Source organism: Solanum verrucosum, unplaced genomic scaffold, assembly GCF_900185275.1.
Source record: "Solanum verrucosum unplaced genomic scaffold, falcon-dt-bn FXZP01000283.1, whole genome shotgun sequence".
NCBI classification, from domain to species: Eukaryota; Viridiplantae; Streptophyta; class Magnoliopsida; order Solanales; family Solanaceae; genus Solanum; species Solanum verrucosum.
In genome coordinates this window covers 113004-129426 of record NW_026020415.1, presented here as the reverse complement: position 1 = coordinate 129426, position 16423 = coordinate 113004, and the positions used below count along the sequence as shown (strand labels likewise).

The 16423-nt window shown below is 33.4% G+C and overlaps 2 protein-coding genes across 4 annotated transcripts; both read left to right on the top strand.

Moving 5' to 3' along the window:
• The first annotated feature begins 466 nt into the window (after positions 1–466).
• On the top strand, positions 467–8069 carry LOC125840789 (phosphoglycerate mutase-like protein 1). 3 transcript variants are annotated; one of them, XM_049519759.1, is made up of 11 exons: positions 511–604; positions 1977–2035; positions 2876–2937; positions 3089–3196; positions 3443–3522; positions 4336–4498; positions 6026–6100; positions 6226–6314; positions 6814–6933; positions 7666–7710; positions 7786–8069. In XM_049519759.1, the coding sequence occupies exons 2-11, from the start codon at positions 1984–1986 to the stop codon at positions 7892–7894; spliced, it is 903 nt and encodes a 300-aa protein (XP_049375716.1). In that variant the 5' UTR covers positions 511–604; positions 1977–1983; the 3' UTR covers positions 7895–8069. The 3 variants fall into 3 exon arrangements, with proteins under 3 accessions (XP_049375718.1, XP_049375716.1, XP_049375717.1); XM_049519760.1 differs by having other exon boundaries at positions 528–604; positions 2010–2035; XM_049519761.1 differs by lacking the exon at positions 1977–2035 and having other exon boundaries at positions 467–604.
• A 6400-nt stretch (positions 8070–14469) lies between these two features.
• On the top strand, positions 14470–16157 carry LOC125840785 (uncharacterized). Its single transcript, XM_049519755.1, has one exon. The coding sequence runs from the start codon at positions 14589–14591 to the stop codon at positions 16023–16025; it is 1437 nt and encodes a 478-aa protein (XP_049375712.1). The 5' UTR covers positions 14470–14588; the 3' UTR covers positions 16026–16157.
• The last annotated feature ends 266 nt before the right edge of the window (positions 16158–16423 follow it).

Genomic DNA, 16423 nt, shown 5'->3' with positions numbered 1-16423 from the left:
TTCAATGTTAGAGAACACAAATGTCAGTTAATTTTTTTTTTTATATATTAATTACTCCCCTAAAAAATATAAAGTAGTTAAAACTCATGTAAAAGAACAGTTAATATGAAGAAAAAAAAATCTCAACAAATTCTCTTGAATTTGATAAATTCACTTATTTTATATTATCAAAAATGTCTCAACAATTCACTGGATCAAAAATAGTACTCCATCCGTTTGAAAAAGCTAAGAAAGACCAAATTTGACTTGACAAATATATAAAAATATCCTTTAATCTTATAATCTTATTTGAAACAGAGTAATATTTTCAAACCCTCTCTTTATTAATATAAATACAGATTTTTTTTTATATTTAATATTATTCTTATACAGTCTACCGATCAATTCCTAAGTTTATGTGATTACGTAGCGTAGAAAATGGGGTTATTAAATCACCGTCCAATATCGTCAAACCGTCCGTAGAAGCGGGTCAATCAGCAACGTAATTCGTTAAATAAAGGTTGAGGGATTTTCTTACAGGCACCCATTTAATTGGACTCCATTTTTCTCACGTGACCTCATCTTTCATCTCTTCCGTTCTCCGTTTATCTTCATCGTCCCTCCGGTAAATTTATTATCTCTTTCTTCCTCTGATTTACAGTTATATTGTTGATTTGATCTCACCGGAGCAAACTATACCTCTTATTTTCTGTTAATTTTTCATATATGTTGTTAGATGAGATTTTTTTTGTTTGAATTCTGAAAAAATCGTCTCTGGCTATTACTATTGCATAATAAAATGCGATGTTGTTGTGATTATTTGTTTTCTGTTTGCATTTTCGATGTTTTCTGACAACTTTTTTGAGATCGAGTTTTGAGAACTACAGTATTCTGGTTATCAACTCTTTGAATAAACTCACATTTGTTGTTTTTTTTTAGCTCAATTGCTAAAGTTTAAAATTGTTTTTCTCAGTTTGAATATTTTGTGTTTTTGATGTCAAAAAGCCGATGAATAGATCAGTATCTAGGAAGTTATAAAAGAAAACAAAAGTCGTATCTCCGGAATGTATTTATCATTTGATTGTTAAAAAAAAAGTGCGTTTTTAAAAAAAATTGAAAATATAGCGTTTTTGCCTTTTGACTGTTTGATAGAAAAGCTGCTCTGATTCCATTTCGACGTCTTTGTTATCTATATCTGCACTTTTTGAGATCACACATTTGAGCTTTTTTTTTGTGGCTTGTAGTTTCATAATGGAAAGGTTCGTTCCAATTAAACTTAGGCTTAATACATAACCAACTACTTAAACTTGTTAGAATATTTCATTTAGACACTTGATCTAAATCATGTTTTTAGTTGAACACTTCCAACTCCTAATAAAGTGTTTCAACTATGACACTTTTTTAGTTTAATTTTTTTTTTTTTTTACATGTGATCTCATTTGTCGATTAGTTAGTTAAGTTAACCACATAAAATATGTCATTTCCGTTAATTATACATATTCCCTTCACTAAGCCGTAAAATCTATGACATTTTATACGTGAAGTTGATGTGTATAATTAAAGAAGATGACGTATTTTATATGATTCACTTAATTATTTAATAAATGGATGAAAGCGCGCAAAAAAATTCAAAATTTGAATCGAAAGTGTCTAATTGGAACTCCTTTATTGGGAGTTGAGGAATTCAATTGGAACATGACTTAGTTCGAGTGTCTAAATGAAATATCCCGACTAGTTTGGCTGACTACTTTTCTTCTTTCTCATTCGGAAGGCTCAGTCATTTCTTCATTATTATTTCTTGCTTGTAACTTATGTAGTAATCCTTAAAATTGGTCCCTTTGTTAATACAGTGTCAGTGGCTTCTGTTGATTCATGAGAATTACATGTTTACCTTGACTTTTATACTGTTTGAATTGATACCCTTGTTTTAGGTTTGCATTAATCCTGGTCCATGATTACTTCAACTTGCCCCAACTAGTAACTTCTTTATCTTGTAGTGACTAAATGCAGTTTCATCATATTCCGTGCAGTGTAAAAGCAACTTATAGGCCTTCAGGTGAGGAAAGAAAAAAGTCAAACTTGTTGTATTTTGATAAAATATTACTGTATTAATTTTGGAGGATGAAAAGATTCCGTCCAAGAATAATTGGACACTTCCATTGCCTTACATAAATGTATTAATGATCTAGAACAAGTCTCTTAATGGCTCATATGCCTCAGCTACGTGAATGAGTAAAAGTAAGATTTTGTACCCGCTACTTGCGTCATGACTGTTATATACTCATATGTTGCAAATGAATTTCATGGCATAAGTTGTATATGATTTGTTCCATGAACCGGGTTTGACAGTCTGTTCTCCTCATAGGAAAACAATTCAAAAAGAAATAGCATACATCAAATACTCCTCTATATGTTGCCGATGTTTCATATTGGCAAAAGAGTGCAGAGAAAATTTAAGTTGCTACAGCCATTTCTCTTTCATCTCACGAAGTGGTGGTTACTATTTATGTCTCATTTTTGAGATTTGTAAAGTTTACTTGTGGTTCCTTATGATATGTTCTTTTGCTTTGGATTAACAGAATAGCAGTGTTGCTTTAGAAATGCTTGCTTTCACATTATCACATATATCACTCTGAAATCTTATCATTATTTGGGGAAATTGTTGATCCTTCCCTTTGTCTCCTGTTTCACTGTCTTTTATTTGATATAGAGTTATAGACTTTACTTCACAGAGGAATGCCACACCTTTCTGTACTCTTCTTTTGGGATATTAGGTCCTTCATATTAATTTATCTGAAACATGTAGATGTTGTTCTTTTGGTAGTTATTTTTATCACTCGGTCTTAGTGTGTGCTATTGCAATATTAGTAATAGTCGATCATGCTTGAACATGCAGGTATGGACGTCTCTGGAGGTCAAAGTGTGTATCCTTTACACCGTTGCAAAACTATACACCTGGTTTGTCACTGGTCTTTCCTGCCTTAGCTAATTGTGCAAATTTGCTGTAAAAATAGTCAAAGAATCATTTTGATCCTTCCGAGTTAAGATTTTTGGTTATATAACTTGCTTTCTGATAATAGTTTTGGACTATATTGACTCTAATATGTAGGTGAGGCATGCTCAGGGGATTCACAATGTGGAAGGAGAAAAGGACCACAGTGCCTACCTATCTCAACACCTTTTCGATGCACACCTTACTCCTCTTGGATGGCAGCAGGTGATAAGTAGTTAGACATGGCTCTACCTTTATGTCCAATTGCTAACAGAAACTGTCTAGTAGTATTTGTCTTTCATGTTAGCTTATGAATTTTTATCTTAGAAGTGTTATCCATAGAGTCTGACTGCAATGATCTAATTGATTATCTTCATGCATAAGAATAATACCAGTCACTTTTAACATTTTTTCTGCCATTACAGAACTTAGATTTTGTGGTTTCGAAAATCTCATTTGGTAATGTTTCAGGTAGACAATCTACGGAAACATGTTCAAACATCAGGAATTTCTAAGAAGGTGGAACTAGTTATAACTTCTCCTCTATTGAGGTACACACTATGTTTTATATCTTGGTATCGATTGTCTGTGACATCTTTGTTTTTCTTCTCATTTATTATGAAAGTTTCATCTCCTTTTGTGGAACATGTGCACAATCTTATGCTTTTTAAATGGCTCTGGTGATGGATGTTTAAAGAAGCACTGAATTTCTTGAATAATCATTCTTTTATTGATCTTAACATAATGATATCATATGTCTTGAGCTTAGTGAGACCAAAGCTTGGTTGTTTGTCGGTATTAGAGTGGGTTAGAGTCCACATTGGTTGGGTAATAGACCAATGGTCTGCTTATATGGACTTGGGCAATCCTTCCTTCATGAGCTAACTTTTGGGGTTGGATTAGGCCCAGGCGTCATATTTTTACTTAGTATTAGGGTCAAGTTCATATTTCGGTCCACGCTGCAGTTGGACCTGAGCATGAGGGGGGGGGGGGGGGGTGTTAGAGTGGGTTAGAGTCCCATATTGGTTGGGGAATGGATTGGTGTTCTGCTTATATGGAATTAGGCAGTTCTCCCTTCATGAGCTAACTTTTAGGGTTCAATTAGGCCCATGTACCATATCTTTACACTGGGTTATTTGGCTTACATGAGAAGTCCTCCCTTCATGAGCTAGCTTTAAGTGATCACATTTCTGTGAGACGGAGTAGTTGGGGTTCTTCAGCACTGTCGAAGGTAGCAGGTCCTTTTATTTTAAGAGGTCTGCATGTGTGTGACTACGTAGATCATGCTTTCCCTATCTATTCTGGATTTGATAGCTGCAATTATTTATTTTGGAACCTACAACTTTGGTGGTCTTGCATTGTAGGTGTATGCAAACAGCCGTTGGAGTTTTTGGTGGAGAAGATTCCACAGATGGAATAGATGTTCCTCCACTCATGGTAACAGATGCAGGAGACAGTAACCATCCAGCAATTTCAAGTTCAAATTGCCCTCCCTTCATTGCAGTGGAGGGTTGTCGTGAACACTTGGTAATGTCATCCTAAAATTACCTCACATAAGACTATCAATCTTCTTTATCCTTTTCCTGTCTTTATATTTGTTTCCTCTATCTTTTGTTTCATGCAGATGAATGAATCTAATTATTTCACGAGTGTTTCCTCCTAAAATTTACCTCCCTTCCATGATTGTTTTCCTTCTCTCATGTTGATTTATGTTTGTGTACTTCCTCTTTGTCAAGACCTGATTTATTTTTTGGTCTCTCTCTTTTAGTTTTGCATACACTGTTTGTAATCTTGGATGTAATCTTTTTTCTTCGAGATCTGAAAATTTTGTTTTGGTGCCTAGAGATTGCAAACAGGAGTACCATTTATTGGCAGGAAAAAGTAACTCCTTTGCTTCTATTTTCTTTCTTTAGCATGCCAATGTTTCTTTGGGAGGTACAGGAGTTTGGGATGCAGAATGACTGTATTTATGCTGTTCTTTGGTCTTGACAAAAATCTGATATGTCTAGAGACTAGAAATACCAAATTGTTTAGAAAGCCTTTTCTTATAAAAGGCTTCACCAAGAATTGATAAAACTCGTGTTTCTGTTGTGCATTTTGGAAAATTTTATGCAGTTTTGTCATAGTGTTAATTCATCTGTAATAATGCACATCAATTATGTGAAATAATTTTAACAACTTGAAGCTTTTGTGCTATCTCTTGGGGTGAGAATCCTCTGTGGTGTCTTGCTAATTGTTACTTAAAACTTGTATTGACTTGGTGCTGCCTTTTCTTTTAGGGGTGTAGTTCCTTGTAAAGCATCTTGATAAGCTTGGTATCATCAGTTGACAACTTATCTTCTTCTTTTCTTTTGCTCACATTGATGTTTGTGATCCTTTTCATTTGGTATATACTCCAGAACTTTGTTAGGATGCACAAGTCCCTGCTTAAGTAGAACAGGATTGAAGAATATTTTGTGTACTCAACAACGATGTTAATAGTCAGATTAATATGTTAATCATATTTCATTCATGCTTACCCCTTAGTTTTGTGATGACTAAAGTACAGAAAAGGAACTCCCTGAAGTCTATCCAGTAAGTAATTGATGCGAAATAAGTGAATGCCCATTGGTACATGGATTGGCATTTGGTGAGGATGTGACATGGTCATTCTCTTGGGTTACTTTCAACAACTAATGGCTTGTTTCTCTTATGTTCCACTTAGTCATTGACCTCTGTTCCATTTGGCCTGAATTTTGAGGAGAATGTTATACTATTAGGTGGAAAGCCTTTTAACTACTGGTTTGAAATTTGATTATAAGTGTAATAGTTTGTTGGTAAGATGTCAGCTAAAGTTTAGAATGATCAAAGTGATTTTCTTATATTAGTTTGAATTGTTAAAGTGGGAAATCTTTTCCATTTAAGGAAGAGGTCAGCTCTTATGGGGATGGACCAAAAAGCTAAGGCTCGGTATTATTGGGACGAACGGAGGTTATTATAAAAGAATAGTAGAAACTCACTTTTCTAATGTTAGCATACACTAAGTTTATTTGTTTTATGTGTTGCGAAATGCAGGGAGTTCACTGGTGTGATAAGAGGAGAAGCATTAGCGAATACAGGCCTCTATTTCCTGCAGTTGACTTTTCCTTGGCAAGTACTTTGGTTCTATTAAATTGGAAAATACTTAGGCTAGCTTTAGTTTTTTGGTATGATTTGCCTGCTGGAACATACTTGAGAGTTTTCTCATTGAACAAGGTTCACCTTGATTTTCCCAGATTGAATCTGATGATGATGTTCTCTGGGAGGCTGATGTTAGAGAGAAAATTGAAGATGTTGCTTCCAGAGGAATAGAGTTCTTCAAGTGGTAAGTGCTGATGTATCAGAAAGAATGCAAAATCGATCTAATGATCTTCAGATGTTTGTGTCCATGTTTGAGTTTTATCACAAATGTAAGTGAACAAGAAAATGAAGAGAGGGAGTCAGTATGTCCAGTAATTCAACTACCTGGGAGTAGTTTCACTAATGCTGTCAACATTCAGTAACATCATGCCTAGGTCAGTTAAAGTTGAGAGGGTTTTCTGTAACCAGTTATTGATGCTGGTCAAGCTTGCTTTGAATTTATTGGTTGCTCACTTCTCTGTTAACTCCTTTCTTTGGCTTCTTGATGTCATATAGTTTGATAGGTTACGCCAGTATCAATGAGTTTCTCTTGAATAAGATAACAGTAATTTTCTCTCGAGTAAGGCTTTAGGAAAATTGATCTACAAGAAGTGTTACTGTTAAATCAAGGTTCCTGAAACAGATTCCAATGTCTTGTTTGCCATCATATTATCCCCCTAACTAATTTATTGTGATACCTACAGGTTGTGGACACGAAAGGAGAAGGAGATTGCAATTGTTACACATAGTGGATTATTGACTCATACACTCGCTAAATTTGGTGATGATTGTCATCCAGATGTGAAGAGTGAGATATGTAGGCGGTAAGTTCTCAACTCGATGGTGCACCAATATGCTGGAAATTGGTTTGATCACATTCTAACTCCAACTGTTGAACTAACATCAAATAACCCAAATACATGATAGATGCCTGATGGAACTCTAAACTACTATTGCCTACAGATGACAAATATAGGGAAGTACATATAAGAACTGAACTTGACTTCACGATTATCTCTCTGGTCTGCCTTATGCATCCAGATATAAAAGGACCATCTTTCTACTATTTGATGCCTCTGTCTCGCAAGGACATGTAGCAAGTCATTGAATGTGGTTGTTAGTCAATTTTGTCTTATTGACTATCGCAGTTATCTTCATTTCCTTCCTGTAGATTTATATGGATCAGCATCATTTCCTCCCACTTAACCCTTTTCTGTGACTTTCTTTCTTGGATGTGTAAAGAGAAGTAGAATACAAACATGAATATATTTCTTTGGGGTTTCTGATTTTCTCTGAAATAACTCGAGTTTCATCTGGCTCAATAGAAAAGTGAAAAGATGTGTCTATTTTTTCATCTGGGATTTTGATTTTCCTTATAATAGCTCAAGTTTCAACCGTCATTTCAGATTTTGATCAGACAGTTAAAATTATGTGTGCAGTTGACCCTCTCCATTTATAGATACAGTACATTGTTTCAGCATTTTCCTTGTGATGAATTACTATACTGAAAGGTGGTGACCACTTTAATCTTTTTTTTGTTCTCATATCATTTGCAGATTTCAGAACTGCGAACTTCGAACCATGGTTCTTGTTGACAGAAGGTTTGTGTCCCTAAAACCTATTGAACGAATCTATGACCATATATTTTGATTGCTGCTGAATTTGCTACCGTGCAGCATGGTAGGGTCGGATTCTTCAGCAACTGATTATCCAGGAAAAAATCCAAGTGGAGAAGATGCGCCAAGTGACGTTACATGTACTACTCCAGATGGATTGCCAAACTGATGATATTCCAAGCAGTGGCAATAAAAAATGTTCGAGTTTGGGTTGCATTTACGATTCTTTCAAAGTTATGTTTTAGATCATCTCATTTGGAGCACTTTGTGGTTGACTCCGAATTTTAACAGATTCTTGAAGAAAGTATACCGAGGCAAATTTCGTTGTCTGAAGGTACAAGCAACTGCTTCGATGCCTTACAATTAGCAGCAATTATTTGTCCGAATCACATTTCATACACATACAATATAAGTATGTTTTTACGATTGATTACTACCGGGGTTTCGGACTTTCAGGTAGTTATGTTTCCAGCTGCCGTCTGGTGGAGGTTTGTACTCTGTCCATTTTATGATTCATCTAGTACGTTTACTCTTTGCATTTTTAACCTTCATACTATAGTCATTCCAGACGGAAACAATGTAAAACTATTCCTTTGTATGTTAGTTAACAATGTGAATTTTATCAGTCTTTTCAAAATAATTGTTTAAAATCTCTGTAGTACATGCAAGGTAAGATTGCGTATAATATTCTCATTCAACTAATTGAAAATATGGAATCAACTATATCTTAATGAAAGTTAGTCATCCCTTTCTTGAAAGCAATAATATCATTGGTACGTTTTCCTGTCTAATCTTTAGATGAAGATTTGTCTACTTGCAAACAAAATAAGTGGCTCAGGATGCTCATCATTTTAATGTTGAAAATTCTAAACATTCGAATTTAATCAAACCCCTTTTTTATAATTTCCTAATCCTTGACCCCTATATCATACACAAACAAAAAACGAAAAATAAATCTATCAAGTCAATCAACTAGCTTGTTTCTTTGCGAGAAATTAGCTTAATGTGCAACTCTCATTTGAATATTTGCTACTATCCGAAATCTTACGCCCAAATTTTTACTATGACTATCATGCCTTCCTACTCATCGGGGCTCGTCACTTGCCCAATGGCCTGGTGTAGGTCGTGCTCTTAAGCATCATCTAGTTTCTGGTAGGGATGGCAATGGGATGGTGCGGAACGAAGGTGGGGTGGGTTGAGCTTAACCCGCAAAAATTTTAAGCCGCCCCGCTTCTCCCTGCATAATCATTTTTTTTCATTTTTAACCCGCCCAGTTTAAATTCGCCCTGCATAAATTGTTTAATATTTTCTTTTTGTAGGTAAGTTTGATACTAAAAATAAAATTCATAGAAATAAATTGATATTTTCATCAAGTTATATTAATTTAATAGATAGTGACTTAAAATTTTATTTTTTAAAGGTCAATTGGGAAGCATGTAAGAAATTGTATTAGCCTTGATTGAACCATTTTCATTTACTATATTGAATATCTTGGAAACTTCAAAGAAATATCTTAATAGATAATGTTCTATCACTCTTATAACATGTAAAAAGTTAAAATTAAGTTTGAACCCGAAAAAAGTTGCAAACTTGCAACCCACCCCATCCCACATTAGTTTCTAAAAAACCCATTTCAACCCGCCCCACATCCCTCCCCACCCAACATAATAAACCCGCACCATCCCGCATAGCCTTAAACTCATCCCGCCCCGCATCCGCCCCGATCCATTTCCATCCCTATTTTCCGGGCTAGTTGATTCCGGAGGTATCTAATTAATTAAGTACCTCAATATGGTGTATCTTCTAGGCATATACTACACACAAATATATAAATAAAATGTTCTTGGGGACTTGATTGATGTGGACGCAATTAAGCAAGGTTCAATTCTTAGTTGTGTTAGTTAACCAACTCTTAAAGCATCAGACATATCATAGATTATAAATCAAATTGACATCCCTTTTGATCTTTTTTAAAAATATAATATTAAGGTCCGCCTATAAACTCATTGCAATTGAAGGTGCATTATTTCATCGATCAAGTGACGTTGATAAAGACATCATTTTGATACTAATCAATTCAAATCATCCAACTTGCATAAATAAATTAAATAGAAAGCAACGCAAAGAGGGAAGTCCCTTTCTTTGTTGAAAAACATTGAAATCAAGAAAAAACGTAATTTTTATGATAATAACTATTAGTTGTTGGCCATATGATAAATCACCCCCTTGTAGTAATATCGTGATCTAATTTAGTTCCACATTTTGCAGTAAAAGTAGAATTGAAAATTTGAACCACTAGCATCAATTGCAACGGATACAGGCAGAGGCGTATCCAGGAATTCGTCAAGATGGGTGCACGAATACAAAAAAATGCATCTTAAATATAAATTTGATAAGTTTGACTTTTAGGTTCTTAATATGAACCATTAAATTTTAAAAATTATAGGTTCAAAATATAATAATACTATTAGTTTTAAATTTTAATATACACATTTGATTTAATTATATAAAAATCATTTAGTGCAAAGTTTTTTAGGACCTTCCAATGTAAGGCACTTGAAAATTTTGAAAGATTAAAGGAAAAAAAACAAAAGAAAAATTAGTTGAAACATCAAAAGTATAATCGATAGCCACTTGGGGAGAGGTGCACTCAATCATTATTGTATTATTATATGATATTTTAAACGTGGGTTCACACATCTATATTTAAATATTTTTTAAAAATATAACACTATTATATATAATATAGAGAGGAGAGCATGGGTTCACGTGAACCCACGGTACCCCTTCTAAATACGGCCCTGGATACAGGTTGATTTGCAACTGCTTTTAATAAAGAGGATTCTCGTACTTGAATGTTGTGATTTTTGACGATTGTTTATGAGGAAACATTTTGTATCCATTGTGACTAGCTCTGAATTTTTCATTTGTCAAATCAGTAAATTGATTAATTCCCAATTTATAAGGTCTAGTCTCAACCTTATTAACAAATTCAATGTACTCATCATTATCCTTGAATATTTTGAATCTTTTTTTCCAATTTCCAACTGCTTTAATATTTAAAAATTTGTACTAACAAGAAGCAGACAACCCCAAGTTTTGTACAACCCTCCAAACTACGTTAAAAAAAAGTATCACAAGACGATAAAAAGGATTTGTCAACGCGTAAAATAATAACACTAGCTACTTGTAATAAGTTAGCCCGTTCTGATCATCTTGCTATAATTTCTAACTATGGTAGCAACGCGTTTCTATCTACTATGTCTGTACCTGATTAAGGATATACATGTATATATAATATTAACCCTCTTTAATAAAAAAATAAAATAAAATTGTAACCTAACCCAATTAGTCATAAAAAAAAGAAAAGGGGAAGAAACATCTTCATAATTAGTCTCACAATTGAAACATTTTGATAAGTCACAATGAGGTCCCACCATGAAAACGAAAAATACAATGCATAGTGTATCCAATATGGCACCATCATCATCATCATCCATTACCGAATTTTCCAAATTATCTAACTCTGCTTGAACTTGCTCATATTATCAACTTCACATTTAAATAAAGTATAAAAATTATCAAATGTCAATCAAAAATAATTTTCTTATCTCAATAAAAATAAGATTACATATATCTTATCCTCCTCAGACTCACCTGTAAAATTACACGAAATTAGTTGTATTTCGTTGTTGTTGGTATCTAACCTCTATTTTCTATAGTATTATTAATTATTATTGCAAGGATAAATAAATTATCTTTGTATAAATCCAATCAATAAGAAAATAATCAAATTATATCCAGAGATTAAAAGACAAGTGTCCCTTTTATTTGCTGCTGCATTTGCTCCAATTTGTCTATTACTTTAGTTTTCTCTATGACCCTACTAAAATCCACCATAGATTAATTACAATTTAATTCTTTTTAGTTAATTAAAATTTTCGAAAACTCCAAAAAAAAAAATTGTCTTAAATGTAACGTTATAAATATGGAGTATCTTAGACTAACTTTGAATTAGTAATTTTGTGATATATTTCTTTAATGATTCTTAGTGTAGCATGACGGTTATTAAAGTAGATAACTTTGAAAACAAAAGGAATCGAATCTAATAATGCATATGTTAGGCTAAAAAAATTATATGTTAGGTTAATTCCACTATTTGTCTAGATTGAATAATAACACCTCGTGATTGTACTAACGAAAATTTAATTCCAAAAACTTAAAAAGTCGAAGGCTCAAGTTAGATCTAATAGTACCATTTCTTTAAATCTATTGCTTTTTGTATTTCAATTGATTTGTCTGAGATTGATCTGACACAAAAATTTTAAAAAAAAAATTAAAAAGATTTTATAAAAATACGAAGAATATATTAAAATATTTTTTTAATTTTATGGTCTTAAATATGTTATTTAAAAAGTTAAAATTAAAAAATTATAAAAAATGAAGAAGAGAAAGACTTTTAAATAAATAAGATAAACAAATTGAAAACATAAAAAGATACTCACAAATTAAAGGGTTAGAAATTGATCCTCCCAAACAAAGCAAGTGTTTTATATAGTTAATCGATTGAGTTATTAATGGCATGTTTGGCCAAAAATCCTTTTTGCTTTCCTTAACAAACTTGTATAGTCTTGCATGGTGCAACTTGCTGTCACTCCTATTTTTTATTTTTTATTTTTAAATAAATAAATTTGAAAGAAGTACAAAAAAATTCCTTAATAAAATATTACTATCATAAACAATCTTTCTATTTTACATAAATAATAATAAAATGTGTATATTTTGTCATTCTCATACTCCACTACAATTATATTTGAATGTATTATTATTAAGTTAAAGGGTAAAATCTTTCTTCCTGGTTGGTGTACTAGGGCGAGGCGAATCCCAACCCTTTCGTTAGCTAGCTTAGCTTTCCCTTTTTTCAATCTAGATCAGATCCTCCATTACTTCTTCGCCAATACCTTTTAGCTTTCCTTTAGCTGCTACTTTTTCCAGTCCACGCCCAATCAGAAATATACTTAGGGCTTGTTTGGAAGGACACCCTGGTAATTGGATTTGGTGTAATTGGTGTAATTACACTGTCTTGTCATGTTTGGAAGGACATGTAATTACTTGGTCAGCAGGTAATTGGTGTAATTGGCAGGGGGTGATTACACTCTACAATTCACAGGTAGAGGCTGTGAATTGCTGGTAATTACATGGTGTAATTACCACCTGATTACTTTTTTATTTCTTTTTTTTATTTCTATTTTATTTTTTTGTTTTTATTTTTTTTACTTCTATTATTTTAAGTTCTTTTTTTATTTTTACTATTCTAAAAAATTTGCAAAAGTTTATTTTATATTTAATATTATTATATTCATTTTCTTCTTGTTCTCAACCTTACTTTACGTGATTCTATGTAATTTTCTTGTATTATCTTTTTCTTTATGCCATGCTTATTTTCTCATTAGCATAATTTTATTAGTATTCTAATTTTTAAATTAAAATAGAATGTATTGTCAAGTAAGGTTATAGACTTACATTTTCTTTATTAAGAAAAAATAAAAATAAATCATATTTATTGCTATGTTGAAATTTGTTATAAGAGTATTATGTTAAATTTTTTGTTTTGAATTTATAACCTATGTTATATTTTCAGTTTCATTTGTTTTAGTAATATTGAATTTACATTGCACGTGATTTTTAATTAGACTTGATAGATTATATTTTTGTCAAACATTTAATAATTTGTGAAATTTTATTTATATATTATTCTTTTTATCAAACATGCATTTCACGATGTTCGTAGAAACTTCATACTTTTAGTTGTTATGATCAATTCAATTGAAATATATTAATTTGAAAAAATATAAATCAATTATTTTTTCATAAATTACTTACAGAAAATATGTTTATCAATTAATATATTTTCAAAAAATAATATATATCTTAAATATTTAATTTAATGTCATTTATAAAGTTTCTTATTTGTCTAGTATAAATTTTAAATAATTAATTTTTATTTTTAAAATTTACTATAATTTTATGATTGTAATTGTGCATCCAAACAGAACATGTGTAATTACACTATTCCAAACAGGACATGTGTAATTACAGTGTAATTACACTGTGGCAACCAAACAGATCAGTGTAATTACTAGACAGTGTAATTACTAGGCTGGTAATTACTACCCTAGTAATTACACCAATTTCAATTACCAAGTGACTTTCCAAACAGACCTTAAAGTATTCCACATAAATGAGTTTCATATGTGAACTATTAAGAGTATGAATATCTTATTGAATTATTACCCAATGATTAGCAAAAAATATCTACACATTGCTTAGGCCAAAGAATTGCTTCTAGGCGTATTTGTTCATAAAATCTTCGTCCACTTGACATATATAATAACTTGATTCGTTAACATATTAATTTTTTTAATATATTTTAAATTGACTTCTATAAAAACTTTCTTTCAAAACAAAAATATCGAGGTCATGCTACTACACAAGATATCTAAGCACGTTTATTTATAAAATCTTCGTCTACCTAATATATATTACGACTCTATTTGTTAACACATAAATTTTTTTACTGTATTTTAAAATTAATTCTTTAAATTTTCTTTTAAGTCGAAGATATCAATGCCACGAGACCGGACCACGGCTACCTTCTTTTTCCAACAAATACTAATACCACGTGGACCCACCTGAACTCTTCAACTGAGTAAAATAAAATCCAGCCTCTCTTATTTCTCTGCCTGCCCTGTTTTTCTACCTTAATACTCTGCTTCTTCAACTTCCCATGGCTTCTCTAAATTCCTCCATTTCTTTGTAACACTACCAAAGAAAAACCTCAAATTCTCAAAAATAATCAATCCATGGAGAACTACTCTTATTCTTCATACCCAGATTCTGTTAATTCATCCCCACGTTCCCGTGAAATCGACTGCGAAAACGCTTCATGGGATGATCAACCACCTTCTTCAAATTCAAATTCAAATTACAAGGTCAAATTCATGTGCAGTTATGGTGGTAAAATACTACCGAGACCCCATGATAATCAGCTCGCTTATGTCGCCGGTGAAACTAAAATTCTCTCTGTTGATCGGAATATCAGATTTTCGAATCTTGTTGCTAAGCTTTCGTCGATTTCTGATTGTGATGTTTGCTTTAAGTATCAATTACCTGGTGAAGACCTTGATGCTTTGATTTCAGTAACTAATGATGAAGATTTAGAGCATATGATGCTTGAATATGATCGTCTTTATAGGGGTCCTGCTAAACCGGCGAGGCTCCGGTTGTTTTTATTCCCGTTGAGTACTCCGGCCACCAGTACTTTTGGTTCTACTGACTCCAAAACTGAGAGTCAGTGGTTTGTTGATGCTTTGAATTCTGTTCAGTTGCAGAATTTGGATGTGAATTCACCGACGGCTGTTTCGTCGGCGCCGGCGCCGGCGAATAATCCGGATTTTCTGTTTGGGTTGGATAAAGGGCAAGTTCAACAACAACAACAACCTCCACCGGTGAAGCTACAAGACCCAACTCCACCACCGCCGGTGCCGGAGGTTTTTGTTAAGGATTTTACTGGTTCCGATGCTGGATCGGAAGACCGGCATATCATCGGAGAGAATGTTATCTCGCCGGCGGATTATCAGAGACAGATTCATGAAATGCAGAGGCTGCAGCAGCACATTTCTAATCAAGAACAAGCTATGTATAACAGGAAGATTGAGGAATCTATTCCGAGAGTGTATCCCGGTGAATACTATCAGCAAAAAGCTCCGCCGCAGCAACAGACAGCGGTGCCGGTGACGAATTCAGCCAGTTTTTGGCAGGAACGTCATATGACTACTGGACCATACCCTGCATCAGCAGTGCAAACTGAACAACAGCCTGTATATATAGTTCAAACGCCCGCCGGAGTTTATCAAACTCCGGCTATGCGACCGGTGACCAACCAAATGGGTGGTCAGGCTTATTACGGCATGCAGCGCGTGATGCCGGAGGTTTATCGGGAACAGCCGGTGTACGGCGGAGTTCCACCACAACCAACAATTCAACAGCAGAAGATGGGAGGACCTTACACGACGGAAAATATGGGGATGGTGCGGCCACACGCGCCGCCAGAGCCAACATATACACAAGTTGGGTATGACAGTGTAGGGAGACAGGTGTATTATACTGCACCGGCGGGTGTTATGCAACAGCAAATGCAGCATCCAGCGGTGGCAGCTGCCGCCGCTGCAGCTGCGGTGGATGGGAGGCAGAGTGGTGGCGCGTTGAATCCAGATGGTAGAATTATTGGCAAGCCTTGATGTTTATCCTTAATTTCATTCATGCTTTTAAGTTAATTTTAATTAAGTGAAAATAGGATTATGTGATTTTGGAAATGTTTTATGTAATGTTTTCGTGGGATTGGGATATGCAAGTGAATGATTATTAGAAAATTAATGTTTGATTAAACACAAATTTAAACTAAGTTTAAGAAATTAAACACTTGCTAATGTAACACACAATTGTTAATTGATGTTACATGAACACAGACATCCTAAAAAACATAAGTATGCCATGATGTAAACAATAATTAGTTACTTCAACATCACCCCCAAGACATTTACGCTAGTGTTTGATCATAAATTTTAGATCATATCAAATTAGATTCTGAAAATTTATAAATTTATCATCAATAGTAAAATGAATGTCTTGAAACAAT